Source organism: Anopheles bellator, chromosome 2 (assembly GCF_943735745.2).
Source record: "Anopheles bellator chromosome 2, idAnoBellAS_SP24_06.2, whole genome shotgun sequence".
Taxonomy (NCBI): Eukaryota; Metazoa; Arthropoda; class Insecta; order Diptera; family Culicidae; genus Anopheles; species Anopheles bellator.
The window spans coordinates 1,935,351-1,955,350 of record NC_071286.1 but is presented as its reverse complement, the minus strand read 5'-3'; the positions used below and the strand labels follow the sequence as shown (position 1 = coordinate 1,955,350).

The 20,000-nt window shown below is 52.4% G+C and overlaps 2 protein-coding genes across 2 annotated transcripts in view; both read left to right on the top strand.

The window, feature by feature from the left end:
- Positions 1-12,388, top strand: part of LOC131211747 (zinc finger protein ZFP2-like) — a 39,568-nt gene extending 27,180 nt beyond the window's left edge. Inside the window, exon 4 of the mRNA XM_058205343.1 lies at positions 12,291-12,388. Coding sequence (XP_058061326.1) covers positions 12,291-12,388 — 98 coding nt within the window. The remainder of the gene's footprint in view (positions 1-12,290) is intronic.
- A 2,301-nt stretch (positions 12,389-14,689) lies between these two features.
- The window catches only part of LOC131211739 (zinc finger and BTB domain-containing protein 5-like), a 10,748-nt gene continuing 5,437 nt past the window's right edge, over positions 14,690-20,000 (top strand). The window contains exon 1 of the mRNA XM_058205332.1: positions 14,690-14,826. The gene's annotated coding sequence lies outside the window, so the exon portion shown is untranslated. The remainder of the gene's footprint in view (positions 14,827-20,000) is intronic.

Here is a 20,000-nt window from a genome sequence, read left to right as displayed (position 1 = left end):
GAGAATGCTGTCGGTATCGAAAATCGAAACTCTGGCCGGCTGATTGGAACCCAGGCCGCTTACCTACTGCGCGATCAACGGGGAACTCAACGAGGATCCTTAATTTCTCTTTATTTTACAAGACCTCTACCATTATTTGATGCTTATTTGTTTTGTTATTATAAAGATTTCTTATTTTATTCCCAGTCCAGTTTTTTCCAGAATATTAATTTTAATGTGTTGGTTCAACTAACATACTTTGCGTTCAACGCAAAGTTGAATAAACAGTAATGATTAGTGAGGTTCATCCCTCTTATGAATTTTAAAGTGACGGGATAGATTGAATGATTGCCTGAACGCTTTGTCACAGACTTTACACTTGAATGGCCTTTCGCCGGTGTGAGTGCGGATATGATCCTTTAGCTTAGACGACTGTGTGAACGTTGATGCACAATAAGGACACTGATGCTGTTGGTCCTTATTGTCAATTTTCGAGTGTACTGCCAGATTGCCTGATGAACTGAACGCTTTGTCACATACTTTACACTTGTATGGCTTTTCGCCGGTGTGAGTGCGGATATGATCGTTTAGATTAGATGACCATGTGAACGTTGATGCACAATAAGGACATTGATACTGTTGGTCCTATTGTGAGTTTTCGAATGTACTGCCAGATTGCCTGATGTCCTGAACGCTTTGTCACAGACTTTACACTTGTATGGCTTTTCGCCAGTGTGAGTGCGGATATGATTCTTTAGGTTAGATAACTGTGCGAACCTTGATGAACAATGCGGACACTGATACTGTTTGTCCTTATTGTGAATTTTCGAATGTACTGCCAGATTCCCTGATGTCCTGAACGCTTTGTCACAGACTTTACACTTGTATGGCTTTTCGCCAGTGTGAGTGCGGATATGATTGTTTAGATTAGATGACCATGTGAACGTTGATGCACAATAAGGACATTGATACTGTTGGTCCTTATTGTGAGTTTTCGAATGTAGTGCCAGATTGCCTGATGTTCTGAACGCTTTGTCACAGACTTTACACTTGTATGGCTTTTCGCCAGTGTGAGTGCGGATATGATCGTTTAGATTAGATGACCATGTGAACGTTGATGCACAATAAGGACATTGATACTGTTGGTCCTTATTGTGAATTTTCGAATGTACTGCCAGATTGCCTGATGTCCTGAACGCTTTGTCACAGACTTTACACTTGTATGGCTTTTCGCCAGTGTGAGTGCGGATATGAATCTTTAGATTAGATGACTGTGTGAACGTTGATGCACAATAAGGACACTGATGCTGTTGGTCCTTATTGTGAATTTTCGAGTGTACTGCCAGATTACGATATGAATGGAAGGCTTTGTCACAGACTTTACACTTGTATGGCTTTTCGCCAGTGTGAGTGCGGATGTGATTCTTTAGTTTATATAACCGTGGAAATTTTAAAGAGCAATGAGGACACTGATGCTGTTGGTCCTTATTGTGAATTTTCGAGTGTACTGCCAGATTGCCTGATGAACTGAACGCTTTGTCACATACTTTACACTTGTATGGCCTTTCGCCGGTATGTGTACCTTTGTGTACACATACCGTTGTGTGTACGGTATGAGTGCGGATGTGTACCTTTAGCATGCTTAAAAATGGATATGTTGCCGAACAATGAGGGCAGTGGTGCTTATGGCCTTTGGAATGGCTTTTGCTATTGGCGTTCCGGGTTCCGGGACTCAAGACGTTCTGAATTGATTCAGCTGCTGCATCATCAGCACACGTATTGTTTGCCATGGTCACAGGATGATATTTTTCATCTTGGCCGATCGATTCTTCCGGATTTTTTTTGGGGTCATGATCCAAAACATCATTCGTTGTTTTCAGCTGTTGCTGCTCATTGACCTCTTCGTACTCTGATTTAATTGCAATCGGATTTTCCTCTGCCTCGAACAAATCATCAGGTATTGTGCCGCAACATTCATATGTCATATTCGCTTCATGAACAATACAACACTTCTTATTCGAGTGCAAATCGTTCGTTGCATCCGGTGAGGCAACTTCAGTTTTAATTGCCAAATCTGTGCCAACTGTTTGTTCGGAAGAGTGAGCAAAATGGTCTTGAATGATTTCTGATTCGTTCTTCGCTGTGTTCTGCTGTTTGACAAATTTATCGATCAAATCATTCTTTTCGTTGCATCGCCAGCGAAACGCTTCACACATCGAGCACAAATACGACGGAACACCAAGAATGCATTCAATCTGTAAATATATGAGTATCATAGACCAGTTTTTCTTGTGGAACAATGTGCGATGTCTGTTGCTACAATTTTAATACCTCTTGATAGGTCAAGATTTGCTGAACTTTATATTGTCCGGAATCGTCGTTCGTTAGAGCTTCCGAACTATCCTCGGCCGACAGACACCCCCGACATATTTTTGCGTTTCTGGAAAATAATTCGCTATGATACCTTTTAATCCTTATTGAACACTAACTTACTCAACACCATACTCTTTCTTAATCAATGCCGAAGACTCCATTTCAACTGCAATCGTTTTTCACGGCACTTTTGTAAAATCGTTCACTTTGCACTTGTTTATTAGACAAAGGTAGCGTTGCGACAATCGGTCGATTTTTGACAGCTTCTGGGCGTTGACAGATCAGCTAATAACGGCTCTCCTGTGAGATTGGTACGTTTCTGGGGGCATTGAACGCATCCTCGTTGGTTTCGACAGGTTCTAATTCGAGCAGTTGGCTCAAATTCAAGCAGTCGATCTTGCTCATCGCAAAACGTCAGAAGAATCGGACTGAGCAGTTATCGAACTTATGCAGTAAAATGCCCATAAGATGGACAAACTTATTGCATTTGATTTCGCTATTAACCAGCTTATTGTTCAACACAATAGAGATAGAGGTTCGTGTGACTCTCCCTGGCGTGAAACTGTTACTGAACACTGTGGCTCCTGAAATGATGTAGCGGTGATGTTCATAGCAACCAAGAAACATCGATCATAGCAACCATCGAGCTAGCCTTTAGTAAAGTGAAGATCTTCTGGCTTTGCTTGATGTTCTCTGTCTTATCGACGAGCGTTTTGGGGTTCGTATTACCAGCACTTAATCGTGTCCACGTATAAATCGCTTACTCGTACCTTGCGTTTAAGTTTTCAGCCAAAATCTCTAGCCAATTTAAGCGCATCGTGGTCCGCGGCATACCATAAGTTGCCACTTGATCACGATTTTTAAGCCTCCCGAGAGGTCGTTCCTTCATTTTAAAAATCGGCCCCACTCGTGCGCGGCGACGACGACTGTGACTTTCTCTTTGCGCCTGCACCTCCACCGAAATGCAGCTTTTGCAAGCAAAGCAGCAAAAAGCCTGTAACTTCAACTGCCACAGTGCGTGTCGTACATTGTCAGGTTCAGGACCCCGCCGCCGCCGCCGTCGACAAAAAAAGGTGAAAACGATAACCCCTGCCCGGCGAGAAGAGGGTTGTCCGAGCAGCGCCGGCGACCCAACCCTCTTCGGAGCTCAGTGTCCTATCACATACGAGTCCTCGTCGTAGATTTTTTGCAACCGGAGGCAGGTCCTTTAATACTGCGTCTTCCTCCCTCGGATCGCTTTCATACGACTGCGACTTTCCCCACTCGCGCGCGCAGATCCGGGTTCCGGACAGCGGGTTCAGACCGACGACGACGACGGCAGCGCGCAACGACCTCCCGATTGGTCGAATGAGGTTACCGCGCGGTGTTTTGATGCCGTTTTTTCTCTCCACGTCGTCATACATTTTCGATTCGGCCATCACCCCGAATTCCCAACCCCAAACCCGACCCAAGGCGGCCAACAGTAAATTAAAAATCCGTGTTCCCTGTGCCACCCGAGGTCGGTTAATCGGTATCGATAAAGTAGCAAACACGATGATGATGTTGTGCGCTGCAGTCCCCGGCATCGTCGGCTTTTTCGGCGATCTCCGGTGCATCTTCAGCACGCAGCGTGAGGAAGATTATCGTGAATCGATGGAGTACGTCCGCAGCACTTAATATTTCAGGAAAGGGATTTGACCGGTGGATGGCCGGCAACTCGGCTTTATGACAAATTAAAATTGTATTAAAAATTCTCGTCGTCGCATAATTGCGTTCGCCACATTAGACCCGGGGGATCGCGGCGAATACTTAGCGGAACATTTTATAGCATCGAACCGCGGCGTGCCACCGATGATCCCGCGCCACCGGGGTCCGGGGCAGATAAATTGTGGGCAAACTCGATCCGCGCCAGCACCCAAAAAGCTGCGAACTCCAGATTAGTGCCAAAGCAAATAAAATTAAATACTCACTGTTTATTGCACCCCAGCCGGGGGGGAGGGACCCGATTTGGTGCACCGAAAGTGCACCGGCCGGGACCGGTCGGGAACCACTTGCCGGTGCGGGGCCTATAAAATGGCCCCGATTATGGCGATTTCTTTTCGCGACGCATTTTGAGTTGCTCCGGTTTGTGGCCGTCAGCAGCAAAAAAATGCTTACCAAAGTATAAAAAGTGTCGATATCTTTATACAAAACACAAAATCCCGTTCCGTGCGCCGGCCGCGGTTAACTGCCTTTTGCACTTTTGTCTCAAACGAAAACATAACGCTCGGAACCGGTTTACCCTGCCTGCCTGCCCCGGACACTCCGTCATCAAAATTTTCGCGGTTCGCCCGATCGGCCCCGCACGTTGACGTGACGAACGCGGGCGAGTTTTCTTGCGGCCAACCCACCAACGCCACGTTAAACGCTAATCCTTTTATGGCCGTTTTCAATTAGCGGCCGCGGTGCAGACATTTGGGCCAAAATTTTGCACCAGTCGGTCGGCCGTCAAATCAAAATGACCCGAAACATCGTGCAACCCCAACGTGATCGACCGCGGCGTTGTTATCGAACGCCGTGTCACAGAGGCCCGGGCGGAAAGGTCAGTCAGCCGGTTGGTCAGTAGTCGACCGGGCGCGTTATGATCTGCGTTAATTATGAACTCCGTAAAAGCGCAACCCAATCACTGGGGGCCGGGCAGCTGCTGCCGGGCCCAATATTCTGTGCCATTCTTTATCGGCCGCCCCGACCGGTGCACCGAAATTAAGAAAGCCGTTTGAAGCCCTGGGCACCCTGGGAATCCATTTCACCTATCTCACGGACGCTCGCCGCCGGTTAGTTGTCTCGTAAAATAACACTTCATTAACCGCGTGCCGTGCGTGGCCAAATTTCCGGTGTTCCCGGGGCAGGCCCAAGTGCCGCCCGGCAGGGCTCCGCAACTGTCGCCGGGCGAAATTAAACAACTCATAAAGTGCCACACGTAACTGCCCTCGTAACATCTTCCACTTTAAAACCTCCGTTTTTACGGCGGCGAATAATATTAAAAACTGCTTTATTATTACGATCTTCGCGCCGGGTTAGCACCCCATCCCCGCCGCGGCTCGTCGTGGCTCGAAATTTAAAAAGGTTACCACATTTCAGGTGCAGAAAGTTCGGAAGCCCACCAAAGGGACCGCTTTCGAAAAATCCAGGCTCCCGATTTTCCCATCCATCACTCGGCGCAAAAGGACATTCCGTTTTATCGTGAAACAATCGCCCTCCCGGCCCGAAGACCAGTGCTACTTTTTCCCTGGGCATCCTGGGCACTCGATCCCCCCGAGGAAGAAGAAGAAGAGTCACGATTCTCCGACGACTTTCTCCATTTTGCTGCTCAACCCGGGCGCAGGATTACGTGTGTGACAGTCGCCACCGTTCGAATTTCGGCGATCGAAGCCTGAAGCCGCCATCCAGGACCCGGAATGGGCCCCAAGGAGAGCAAAACAAAGAGACGTCGCGAAAAAAAGGACCGATGCGGCCACAAACCGCTCCCCAAGACCATCGGGGAAACATGAAACTTGCCCGCCGATGCTGCACGAAAAAATCCGAAAACCAACAAGGAACTCCCGGCCGCCACATCCTGTTGGCCAATCACGTTGGCTTGCCATTGTTCACACGTAGGTTCGGTGGCCTTCGACGGCCGCGCGACACGCCTGTGGCCGAACCGAACGCGCCAACGACACGACCGCGGCTGAATAAAAAACCAAAAAATGCGAACACTCCGCGCAAAGCGACCAAAATAAACGGGAACCCCTTTAAGTACGTCCTCTCTCGCGCCCGGGACATCTTTTGCTTCTTTTGTCCCGGTTTGGGCCAATGTGGCCGGATCATTACTGCACGAACCGCGCCGTCATATTCGGCTCTCTGCGCCGTCGCGTCGCGAATTCGTCGCGCTTTTTGACCTGTTCCACACGCGCACACGGCACACGCAATCCGACCAATCCGACGGGCGGTTCTCCGACGGGAGGTCATTATTCATGCGAAACCATGCACACGCACCCGGCCCGGGCCTGCCACCATGCCACCACGATGTCGATGATAAATTCCCTGCCCGTGACCTAACCGGATCCGGCCCCGCCTTATCCGCGACAAGCGGAGCACGAGACGGACCAGGAGAGAGAGAGAGAGAGAGAATCGTTCCCAAAATACGCCACAATGGAACGATCTGCTGGGGAACAGTTTCGCCGGACGACAAGAAATATTTCGATCAGTGCCAGAATGGTGCCATAAAATTCCAAATAATTATTCCATAATTATGTAGGCAAATTCAGCAAATGAGGAGTACATCATCGAACGCTATCCGAACTAAAGATAGTTACAAAAAAATTAAAACATTGAATCCGTTTTAGGTTATGGCGTTTTTGAGGTTATCGGAAGAACCCCATCGTGGGGCGACCGAATCGGAGCAGGCTTCGATCAAAAGCATGCAAAAGGATACGATGCGAGCGAGCCGAATGCCTTTACGGTGAGGTTTCTCACCTCACTCGCCACCTCACTCCCTCGAATGACTCACTCTCACTCCCAAACATCAGGTATGTCTAGGAAAACGAAATAATTAAATGAAATTAACAGCATAACATTTGCGACATACTGCGACACTCGCGTTAGAGTTCCTTCCCCTGAGGGCATCCCGAGCGGTCACTGCATTCGCGATCAATCCGTTCATTATACATTTTATTTAACAGCCGTCCAGCGATCGGTGATCGAGAGCAACGAACGCTGCAGTTTTGGGCGCGCCCGGCACTACTGCCGGGGCCAGTTTGGCAAGATTTTTATCGATCCATACCGGGCCGGGGAGTGCATTTTTCGACCATACCGGTTTGGGGCTGCTGACGAGGACGACGAGATGATGATGATGATGATGACGGGGCCCGTTCGTCGCCGGTGTCGATCGGAGGCTGCGTTGGCATTTTATGGTGAATGAAATCGAACAGAACCTAAAACGCTACACTTTACGAGCTTCCGACGAGGCCGGTCGATGACGAACCTCCGGCGGTGGCTGGTACAAATTGGCCCCGAAGGACGGGATGCCGGGGCGATGAGACGTGCTGAGGCTCACGAGCAGCAGCACCAAGCGGCCCAATTAGATGCGTGCGAAACCGAAAAACGGAACCGAACCAGAACCAGAAAACCCATTAAAAGCGGCCCATGTGTTTGCGGGGATTTTTGTGTTCGCGCGCGATGATGCACTGCCGCTGGCTCCGTTGCCATTTAAAGGCGAGCCTTGAACGACACCCGGACCGGTGTCGGTCGAGCCGAAAACAGCAGAAATCAATAAAAAGGCCGCAGAACCGCGAACCTTGCAGTAAATCATCCTTTATGGACACTCGGAACGCGATCGAGCGATGAAAATAAATGGCCACCACCGAGCTATCTCTCTGTGGCAGGAAGTGCGTGTGCAGCGAGGTGCGTATCCGTGTGTATCCGTTTGTCACCGACACGGCCGATTTGGATTTTTGACGTCCCCCCCCCCTTCCCGTGCCGGAAGCTAAGTGTAGCAGCCATTCGATCGTCGGCGATCTTCTTCTCTCCCGAGGATCCGAAGCCAAACCAAACGCTCCACGCTAACGAGCTCGCGAAACGATCAATTCTCACCGATCTCACCAATGACCTCGCTAACGAGTGATCGTGGAAATCGAGAGAGAGAGAGAGAGAGAGAGAAAGAGAACAACTGTTGGCAGGGTTTTTCGAGGGACAATAAAAGTTTATCGATTACTCGTCCCAAACAGACGTCGAACGGAAGGGCGGCCGATTCCACAACCGATCACAGACATCATCAGCATACCGTGCCGTGGGTCATAAAAATCTTCCAAAATGAATTGTCGAAATGTTGGTCCCCCACCATCGTCCCGCCGTCGTTCATCATCATCCGGTGGCCTCAGGAATTGAGAGATAAATTCCTTCCCAGGCACAGCAAACAAGCTCCAACATAAACTCCTCGCGACAGGACATTCCCGAGGTCTGCCGCCGAACGAACTCTTTGAACCATCGAGACTGACCGAATCGAAGAAACGAAAAATTAAACCGAACCCGGAACATCCACGGCCACGGATCGCGAACGGAGGGCACCCTTCGCCTGGGAGTTATTTCGCAAATCAGCTCCGTACCTTTGTTTTATTGCACAAAATTACAGAAATTTCCGTTTATGATTATTGCCGCTGATGCCGATTGTGTCGATCGTTCGTCCCCCTTTTTTTGTACCGTGAGTCCGGGCTCGTAACAGTGTTTTCATCCCACGTGGTCACGAGCATTGGCGTCGGATGCTGGATGGATTCGATTATCACCCAGCGCACGGTTCCACGATTGGAGCCCAGAGCGCCCCGATCGTTAGTTACTTAACCTTTGGCCTCTGGCGCCATAAACAAACAGGTGACTACGTGCGTTGCCTGACCGACGGACGCTTCCGCGTGACAGTGGAGCCGGCCAGTGTACCGCTAAGGGGTCGGCAAAACCAACAAATCGGCCAAGGCGCGAAGGCTAATTGAATGCATATATTTTGCGCCATCGTTGCGTCCTCGTTGCGCTTTTCACGATGCCAATTATCTCAATCAAATCACGGCGCTCTCTGTGGCTGGCCACCCAGCGTTGCACTTTGGCCGTCCGGGCCATTATTCTAGCTCCGCGAACCTCTACTGCCCACTTGACCATTCGAACCCCCCAAAAGGGGCGCAGGACGATGCTGCTAACGAACAAGTCCGTAAACATCGCGATAAGAGTGTCATAACGGGTGATAAACATTAAGCCAATCCCTTCTAGCTGACCCCCTTCTAGGGTCAGCCCTTTCTAGCAAACTCCTTGCGGTCCTTGCTACGATCGCCGACGCTCCTCAGTTCTGTAGCGCAATCCGGCAGGCCCGTCCGTAAACGAGAGCAAATTATTTTAAATCGATATTACACGTCTTTATGCTCACGCTGCAGCCGGACCGGATTTCGGGGCCCTTGCCGGTGGCCGGCGATCGCGATAATCGATTTTTTCGCACACAGCCCCGACCGCGCTGTCCCGGAGGCACTTATTAAGTCATTAAACCGCCGCAGGCCGACTGCGTTCCCGGGGTCAGCCCGGGGCCGGGCCGTGTGCTTAGACCGAACACATTTAGGGGCAGGGCACGACCGATCGATCGGCACCATCGCCTCGCACTCGCCGCTGATGATGATCATCCGGCCCCCGAAGGGCCCTCGGTGCCCTCTCGGTAGACCAAATCGTGCGTCGCAGCCCTTAAAATATTCCGGTCCGAACCGGGGACCCCTCTTTTAATCAAAGGTTACACGAAAAGACGAGATCTTTGATTATGGGGGGGGCCCTGTTGCTGCTGCAGCTCTCGGGTCTCTTGTGCCCCGGATCCGCGACTCATCCCATAGGCTCGGCCGAGGGAACTACGCCACGGTCCACGGGATAGCCGTAATTAGTGTAATGATGTTGGTTTTATGCAAATAAACGGCTCCACGCTGTGGTTCGCCGCGAACCGAAGCTATTTATTTTAAGAAACTAAACATTGGCCCTAAGTACCGCATCGCGCCCGTGAAATTACTGCCCATCGAGCGAAGGCTCGGTTACAGAGGCAACAAAATGGCGATTCATTTACTAAATTCCGCACCGCTGAATGTGATGTCAATAAAAATGGTTCTTTTAATGCGAATCGACGTCGTTTTTATTAAAATTCTCCCGCACAAGAATCCGAGGCCGCGCGTTAAGAGCATTAAATGATGGTGATAAATTCATTATTTATCTCGGTTTATGACATTCCTCTCTCTTCCGTTCCATCATTTCCTGTTCCGCCGTGCGGCCAAGCGAGTGATCACAGGCCACTCGCCAGCGGGACAGAGAATTTGTCAAATATTTTGTCGACCCGTCAACGCGCTATCAGAGTGCGGCGATCACGGGGCGCCGACGATACCGAGGGCGCCCGGCCGTTGCGTTGCAGTTGCAGTCGATGATCGATGATCACCATAAAAGGGGCGCCCGAGCAAAACCGGCCATCGGAACGGCTCGGCTCGGCTCAGCCCAGATGCAGATTAATGGTCGGCGACCGCGGCGCAGATCGACAGAAGTCAAGTATGATCGATCGGCGGCGGCGCGATCGCGACCAATCGACAAATCTTCACGGCGTCCGGCCAAACACCCGCGACGACGTAATTGGCGGAGCTCCAATCGATTTGTGCGCTTTCAAGCGGCTCACGACGGCCATTCTAAGACGGCCAGACGTGTCGGAGGGGCCAGTGGAATCCCCGAAAACGGGACGAACAATAGTGTCAAGTGGCCCCGCGCGGCGTAAGCACCCACTTGAGGTCCACTCTCTCGCCCGAGGCGCAACATGACAGGTTCGGGTCGGAATCCCGAGAATTATTGACAGGTCGCGATCGTCCGGGGTCCCGATTCGTCGCCGGTGGTCCACCGCCGTGGTCGTCGTCGTCGTCGAGGGTCCTCCAAAAATCGCCACCTCCACACTCTTGTTTGGTGTCTCTCCTTCTCGGCTGCCTTCAAGTGCCCGGCCGGCCCGGCCTTTGACACGGTGCTGCTGCTGTGTCGTCGACGCGGGAGGTCAATGTGTGAAATTACATACCCAATGGGTCAAAATTAAGCGACTCATTAAACCCCGGCCCGGCTGCACGCTCGCCACTTTAAACGGGCTTTTCGAGTTCGGTCGGATCGGGGTTTATTTTTTCGACGCCCGGACGTCTTTTTGGGGGTCTTCTGTCCCGCAGCAATTGTCAGACGCAATTTCGACGACGTGGGGCACAACAAAATCCCAGCCCAGCGTCAATCCGATCGGCACCAAACTCCCTTTCGTGAGTGTTTTAATTTGGGCAGCCACACCCAGGGAGCCCAGCGAGGATCGCCGGAGTTCCGGAGCGGGGTGTGTGGTATAATTTCCCGGACCCCCGTCCAGTGCGGCACCCTTTGCGGTCGAGGTTTGAGTAATTGGTTGCAATTATATTACCCGCTTTGGGCTCCTCCGAAACGGGGGATTCCTGGATCCCGAGCGTCCCGGGGATTTGCATGCCCCAAATAGCCTGGCGCGCGGTTTGACAGACACACGGCCCGTCACGGCGCAGGATCAGCCACAGCATAAAGCCCTGGGTCCTGGGTCCTCTATGCACGCGCGCCCCCCGCGCCGGTAAGTGACGCCTGCACGCTACAGTTTTAAAGCCCCCAACATGCAATGCGCACTTTTTATCGACCGCGTGTCGTACCGCTGACGTTTTCTGGCGGTTCCGAACATAATTGGTAGCCGGTGTCTTATTATGGTAAATTTTAACTCGCTTTTTCACACCACCGCTGCGGTCCCGACTGGCGATCGCCGATCCCTCCCAAGAAGCCGACCCGACCGGTCGCTGTGCTGCGCCTGCTCCAAATCAGGTATTTGTTTTAATGCTCCGAGGCCGATCGATCGATCGATTCGAGTGGAGTGTTTGGCTGGCGACGACTAAACCGAGCGCGCCCCAAGAGCGCGTTAATAAAGACCTCATAAAGTCAGGCTTTGTTAAACAAAGCCGTTGAACGTTGACGTTGAAAAATGAAATAATTGCTTGATTTATACCAAATTAAACGTTCCGATAAATCATCCCTGCTGTGGCGTAGGGCGCAAGGATACCACCACCACGTGCATCCTTTTTTCCCGGGCCGGGGGTCGGCCCTCGAAGGCAGTGAAACAAAGTATCGAACCAGCATCGGTGGGCAATCAATCTTTTTTCGGGGATGTCACACCAGCTGCAGCACCGTACCCGATGCGGATCCGCTTCCTCCTTCGAGATAACACCGATCGCGGCCGATGCTGCAACATAAATTACTCATATTACCGCACACCGATCGTCAATCATTATCCCGCCGGCCGGACGAAGATCCTGCCTCGAAACTAGCTGGCGGCGCGGCGAAGAAGACATCATGTTTGAAAAATGAATTTAGGGTTCACCTCTGATAACACTTCTCACGTCGTATATTCACAGGTTTTCTGCACCGGCCGCGCCGTTCGGACATCTTCATTCGGAGCCGGAGTCCGGGCCGCGAAATGCTCGCCCGCGTGGTCCGCGGTCGCGGTGTTTAAATTGTGGGGCAATAAATCATTGCACCATTTCGATGCCCTTTGATTGCACTCCCATCGGTTGTGAGAAGGAATTCTTACCCCAGTGCCGAGTCCCGGTAGAACCCGCTAAGCCGCCCTCGGGGAAGCGCTTCAAAGATCAAACAAATCTTTTGACATTTCACTTCCCGATCGTGGCCGTAAGCGGGAAACGTTTGCTTTACCCAATCGGGCTCCGACTTCGCCACGGGTGATGACCTTTTCGGTGCCGAAAATTAAATGTTCCTTGCTGGACGGAAAAGCTGGACATCTCTACCTGGTGAGAAGGACCCACTTCTCACTCATACGGGTCATTTCTCACTCATCAGCTCAACATAGCCGTTAACCGGTGGTTTGCTAATCTGTGGCTCAAGTTAATGGCCGTGGCCACCCGATCCGAGTTCCGATCCGATGATCGTGCTGAAAATTTCAGGATTCACCTAATTTTTAGTACGGATTTATAGACGAATTTGCATCGAACCCGCTTCAAACTGAACCGGTTTATTTGTTCCGATTATAAAAATAGCGTCTGACGGGGCGAATTCGGGGGACCGTTCGAGGTGTCAAACGATTTGCCAGGTTGCAGATTTTGCCCATTTGCATCCGGGGCCCGTGCCGACGGAGGTGAAACTAGCATAAAAACTAGCACGGCTATACCAAAATATCACACGAAGCTGCGTGTTGCGAGGACCACGATCACCCATCAAAATGCCATCATAAAGTGCCGAAAACGGCGAGCGAAAACAAGAAGAACCCAGCTGGCATCTCGTGAGAAGAACCAAGCCCAACAACACAGGGGACATAGACGCGCACACGCGAGATAGAGGAGAGCAAAACGACGACCTATCGCGCGATCGCTTCCTCCGCGCGCTACAACAACAACCGTTAGCTGCGCTGCGACCCTGCGCCTCGTTCAGTCAGTCAGTCAGTCAGTCAGTCAGTAGAGCTTCAGCGTCCGCGGCCGCTGCAAACACACACGCGTGCGCGGGTGTGTGCCATTAGCATTCGCTTCGCCGAATGCAGTGACCCATCATCATCCTGTTTCTACACACGCCGCGATCCGCGCGATCAATCCTAGAGCTACGGGGTCCCCCAGCCCAGCCAGCGAGTGATTCGGGTTCGTCGCTTGCGCCCAACTCTTTCGTCGGCCTCGTGCCGTCGTGCGATCGCGTGAGTGCCGCCGCTCGCTCGAGAGAGCAGTGAGTGGCCACTCGTTTAACGGCATCGCCGAACCAACGGGACCCGACAGAGAGAGAGAGAGAGAGAGCGGGCCCCCGGCGAACGAATATAGGCCGGAGCCCCCACGATCGCGCACGATCGCGTGGCGAAGAAGCTGAAGAAGAAGCTGGCGTGAGTAGGCGACAACGGCACCGAGCGCCCTCGGAGAGACGCAGAGGGCGCCGCGGAGCAACGGAGCTTCGGAGCTTGTGATCTAAGAAATACTGTATTACCCGGTCAGTCGGTCTAGAGGTACACCACCGTCGACATAACGAACGGCGGCAGCGGCTTCGTCTCGGCGGTCCCTGCGCTGCGCCTCGGTCGGACCCCTGTGGACCCCGCGCCTCACCCCTGGGGGCCACCGTGCGGGCGGTCAGGTTTCGAAAAGGAGAACAGAGGCACGCGAAAAGCGAATCGCGTGCTAATTGGAAAGTGATCTCGTTAGACCCGGTGCCCGTGCCCGGTGCCCGTGGTGGTGGTGCTAATTCTGGTGACACCACCACGCGTGGTGATTGTGCCCGTGAAAGTTGCCAAAATAGTGTGTGCTGGTGTGTGTGTGTGTGGGTGTGTGATAAAAAACGGCCGCGTGAAGGATCGTGAATTCACGATGAGCCCGGCCGGGCGAACGGCAAACACAACGAAACGATAGATCATCGTGCGAAACGATAGACTTCCCTCTCTCTCTCTCTCTCTCTCTCTCTGTGTCTCGGAATTGATTATCCTGGGGCGTGACGAATGACGTGCACCGCTTCGCTTCGGCTTTCACCCGTGGCCGTGCCCGTGCTCTGTGTGAGTTGAGCGTCAGAGTGTTTGAGCATAATTTGTTCCCCAGCCAAGGCTCGGCGGCGTGTGTTTAGTGCGGCCCAATATTTACGTTTCATCGGCCGGCTGACCAACCGTCCCCGGGGGTCGGGTCTCCGAAACCAAACTAATAACGTGAGAAGTGAGCCAAAGCGATCGCGTAGCGAAGTGTGTGGGGCGAAGCTTCCGGGGCCGACCCTTGCCGGGTTCCCGGGATGCTGTTGCGCGTGAGCTGAGGTTATTGATTTGTGATCAACAGTCGCCCGTCCGCTGCTGGCAATGTTTGCGAAAACAAAAGAAGAGTGAAAAGGGGAACCCAACCTGTGTTCGTGCATGTGACATTTTGTGTAAGCTTCCGTTTTGCGGTTCGATACGGATATAGGTCATTAGGCTGACACTCAAATGTAAGTTGACTCAGTTTTAGCACCTTCAGGATTCCTTCAGGATTATCTTCAGGAGTTTCACGAATCGTCTAGGTACCTCTGGGTCCATAATTTAGGGCTAGGTTAGGTGACCTACATTGGTCACCAGCAGCAGCAGCAGCAGCAGCGCCCGTCACTCATTCTATTACCGGCTCCAGTTACCCGAGGGGCACTCCAATCAACGTGCCACTTCCCGGCCACGTATCGGGAAACGCTTCAGTCGCCTTCGTCAGCGGGAGGTTCTGACCTGACACGCGGACCGATCGAGCGGAAGCTCGGCCCGAAGCACCCCCTATCTGCTGGGCCGCCCCGCATCCGAAGGTCAATCGAAGAACGGGGGGCACAAAGCTGGAAAGCCGCCGGAAAACAAAGAAAGTCCATTTGGGGGCTTTATTTTCGATTAACCCGGCGCGTTAACCTCGCGCCAAGCTCATTTCGCAGCCCCTCGCTAACTGCGCACGGGGCGCCCGGTCCGCTCGGTCCGCCCGGTCCGCTCGGTCGACTCGGTCAATTAAATAGACCAACAACGGCGACGGCGACCGGACTGGACCGGCCGGGACCGGGTTCGATTGCCAAATTAAACGAATTTTCTCGCCACCTCGCGGGGGCCTACACTTGCGACAGGAAGTGGCCACAGCCACGCCGGCTGCTGCTGCTGCTGATGATGATGATAGTGAGTGTCGCGAACGCCGACGTCGCTCTAGTCCCCGATGACGGTCAGCAACTTCGAATAATGGAGGTTATTATTCCAACGAATTGTGGTTATTATTGTTCCGCTCGGATCGACGTTCAAACTGAAACACAACACAGGGACCCCGCGGGAACCCCAAATGATATTAGGCGCCTTGGATGATTGGGCTTCGGGGCCCCGTTGGAGGCTTTCTTTTCGGTCGGATCGGGCGTGTCTTTTTGAGGGGTGAACGCCACGCGGCCTAATGTCAGGTTTTGACAGCAAAATAAAGCCAACCGCGTCCAGGCAGGTCTCGGTGTTTGGTTGGGTTACTTTTCGCAGCAGCATGACACCGTCGATTCTGCGGTCACTCGGCTCTCCTCTTATCCCTCCGTATGTGTTTGTGCCCCAGTTTGATCCGTTTTCCCAACAACCGGCCCACCGGGAGCCACCGACCCGGAGCCGATGATTTATTGTGGCCCGGATTGACATTCAATTCGCGTGTCACATTCGTCTGTGTATGTTGCCGCCGCCGCCGCCGCCGCCAGGACCTTGACAGGCTTACAATACAACGTGTAATTATCGCGCCCATCGCACCGCACCACGGAAGGTGTTTGTGGCAACAAAAGCACGAAAATCCGACATCCGCACGCAACGATCAGCACGATCGATCGGCCGACCGCACCGATCCCCGGCGGTCGTGCGGGAAATGTCGTTACAAAAGTCAAGGACTTCGCTAACGAAGTCCCGCCACGGATTCAAGGAGAGCCGGCCCCGGGTCGTCCCTCTCAAGATGTTCTCCCGTGCCCTTTGGCTGCCAGAGTTCTAGGAAAGCGCCAAACTGGCGAGAAGTGTCGCGTTGCGTGCGTTTGTGTGTGGCCAAGGCCACTGTGTGCGGCTTGCGCCCAAGAACTTGTTTATCGTGGCCTGGCATCAGGCAGAAGCAGAACGAGAGGAAGAAGAAGCTAAGTGGAACTAGTTCAACGAGTTCTCGATCCTCGCGCGCGGAGAGAAACCGCTGGCGTACGGGGTTTGCACTCCCCACCGGGGTTACCGGGACGCGCGGAGCCTTGAGATCGATGCCTGCCCGAGCGACGGCCCCCTCCGAACCAACCGGTGCCATATTCGCCCGCCGATGATTTTCTCTCGCCGCTCCGCACACATTTTATTGACTGCACTTTAGCGCTGCAGCCAGCCTAATCGGCTGAATATGCGAGGAGGATTTCCCTGCCGGCCAGCCCGTATTTTCCGCGGTCCCAGAACGCTTCATTGCGCGATGCAGTGGGCCATTTACCTAGCAAACGCAGCCAATGGCCGTTGGTGGCGCATTGCTTTATTTTGTAATAAAATTTTCCGGTTTCCCGGGACAACCGGTCACCTGGTCGGCTGACACAGTTTCCGGCTAGCAATTGCTGGTGCACCGCGGCATGCGTGTTTTATCGGTTTTTCCACTTCTACGGCGAATCGGTTCATGGTGTGCTGTGGTGATTCAAACGAAAGACACCAAGCGACGAACCCGTCAACCTTTCTGGGGTTCGCTTGTTATGAAAAGTGTTAATCTCTCTGTCTCTCTCTCGTGGCTGCCTGGCTGGTGGGTTTGCTAATCGGCTTCACTTTCATGCTTTGAATTTGGTTTCAAACACTCAAAACATAACTTACTTGGTAAAAGTTGTGCATAAAACCCTTATTTTCGCCTGAAGCGTTGTTTGCGGGTTACCTGCCAAACCAAGGGGTCGCAACGGAAGCTATAACCTATGGCAACATTTCCGTTTCGAACGCAGGCGGTTCAAAGTGTTACATTCCCACTACTCGGCTCGTATTTCGCCTTTCGGCGTTTCCTGCTGCCGGGTGTCTGAAATATGTCTTTGGTGTTTTCCATTAATTTCGGGTTCAAAGCTACCAAGCCACCAACAATGTTACGTTACCGTGGTTTGGATGTTTTCAATTCAGATATTTCCAGTATTCAACTGCACAGATTTCTACAAAAATTAGAGCATTTTACCTGCTAATTATTTTATAATATATATTATGAAAGCAATTTACCGATTAGTTAATTTCGCAAATCGCTCCTGGAGAGTTGTTCAGCTGGAGAGCCTTCGCTGTTTCACTATTTCTTTGAACAGTATTGCATCAAAGGTTTCTTCGATCGTCGTGTCATCGGCGGATGTAACCGATGACAGTTCGACTGATGGACAATACACAAAGGAAATGTGGTCCATTTAGTGTTTGGATTCCGAAAATGGGGCGTAAAAACATTTATTAACATAACCACCGAGGTGGAAATGAGTTTGAAAAAAATGAGCTTTCCAATTTCATACACTTTGAATGGAAGACTCATCATTTTGGAAAAAAAGGTTTTATAATTTTTCTATTTTCTGCAAGCGTTTAGCGTCCCATTTGGTAACTGTCAAAGTTTTTACTGAATTTTTACATTTTCAAGAATGAAATTTGACGTTAATCAATTTGTTTAAAACCCAAACACTTGATGGACCACCCTCTCTATTTATTAGGGAAGGTGTTTGTGTGGCTTGAAACTCCCCGAAACAAATCGTTTGATAAAACAAACGAGCAATAAAACTAATAAAAATACAATTTGTTAAGTTATTCCCTTAACACCCCGCTCATTAGCTGATGGCCAGCCACCGGCGGGAACGGGAACCGCTATTTGACAACGCCACCACCGCCTGCTGCGTTCCAGTTCCAGGCCATGTTCCCGCCGCCAGGTCGAGCCGAATGCCCCCGGGAAACACTCGAAACCCTGGCCGGGTGGGTGGACCTGAGAACAAAACAAAAATCCCCAAAACCCGCCAACGGCCAACGGTCGATGACGCTCGATGACGATGATGATGATGGCGTCGCACGAGGAGCCCGAATGAAAAGCCACGAATTCAATCCATCCAGCGGCGCACATCGTTCACAATTTCCTTACAAAAGCTCACCACCGTCCCCGCGACGTCGTCTTGTGTTTTGTGTTTCGTGTCTTAGTTTTTCCACCCAGCCTCCCGCTGGCCCCCCGCTGGCCCCCTCACCGGCCCCGGGGCCCATTATCTGCGGGGCGCGCGGTTTTGTGAACGACATAGATCGATGACGGAGCGATATTGCTGACTGTGGCTTTGAACGTGAAATTTAAGCCACGAATTCTTCACCCGCGACCTAGTGCCACAGTCCCACCCCCCGTGGGGGGAGCCACTCTCGCCCTCTCTCACTCTTCCTCCTTCCGTCGTGGTTCCAGCCCCCGGAGTCGCTGTGGTGCTGTTTATGATCGCCAACGCCGCTTAATTTCACCCAAATGAGTGCCCTCCGGACTCCTCTGGGAGCCTTCCCAGAGGCCCGGCTTCTTTCTTCTCCACTCGAACGGGGAGGCCACACGAAGGCGAAGAAGGAGACAAAGATGGTGGTGAAGAGGAGAAAAACGCCAGCCGCCTTCATGCGTTGGCGCTGAAGCTTATCACACGGACTTGATCTATTTCCTTCACAGTCCCTCCGCGATCAACTTGCTTCGTGAGACCGCTCGCCTCGCTGCGGTCGGTTCTCGGTCCGGGCACACAATCCGCCCGCACGGGGGCCCGGGGAGGCTCCCAGATAGCACCGCCACCGCCACCGGCAGCCGGCAGCAGTTGGCACGCAATTAAACTCGTGCACAGAGTGAGCCTCATTCCAATCCTCATTTCCATTTTCATGGTTTTAGATCATCGAAAGCTGGCCTCCAGCGAACGAGGAAGGGAGAGAGAGAGCGAGAGCGAGAGATGGAGTGTCGAGGGCATGGAGGGAAAAGATGAAATTTACCTTGTCACGCTGCGAACTCCGCATAAGACGGAACGACGACGACGACGACGGCGGCGACGAAAGCCCCCATTCGGGTCTTGTGAGAGTGCCCTCGGATGGATGCCAAGATGCCCTCCAAGAGAGACCCCGCACGGCACGGAACGCATGTGCGTCCCAAACCACGAGCACGCGCAATTCTGCTTAAAACTAATTAAGATTCTTACATCCCGGTGCGGGCCGAGGCCGAGAGGCCACCCCAGGCAAGGCGAGGCGGAACACGGAAAACACTCCCGCAGTGGGGAAAAAAGAAACGAGAACGAATCGACCGAAACACGGCACCCGGGGAGGGCAGGTCAACCGCTGGCGACCCAACCTAATCCTAAGCCGTCGTGTGGACTTAATCTGCGGTCGCGCGCGCAAAAAAATGAGATCGAGAGGCCAAAACGAAAAGAAAATCAACCCAAATTCGCGAACGGGACGGGAGCCGAAAAAACGCGGCCAGGGAAGGGGCCAAGCGAAAAATGTCAATCGGGCGGGTCGTGGCCCAGGGGTCGCTCCGGGCGCGTCAAGGTTGGCAGCCTCGCGTGCGTGCTCGGATCGGTTTCGTTGCGACTCATTTCAACCGATTTGGTGATATGGCCACCCTCCACCCAGAGGGTGTTGTTTTGCGCAGGTCTCTACGCTACACTGGCTACGACTGCGGTGCTTTAATTGCTGTCGC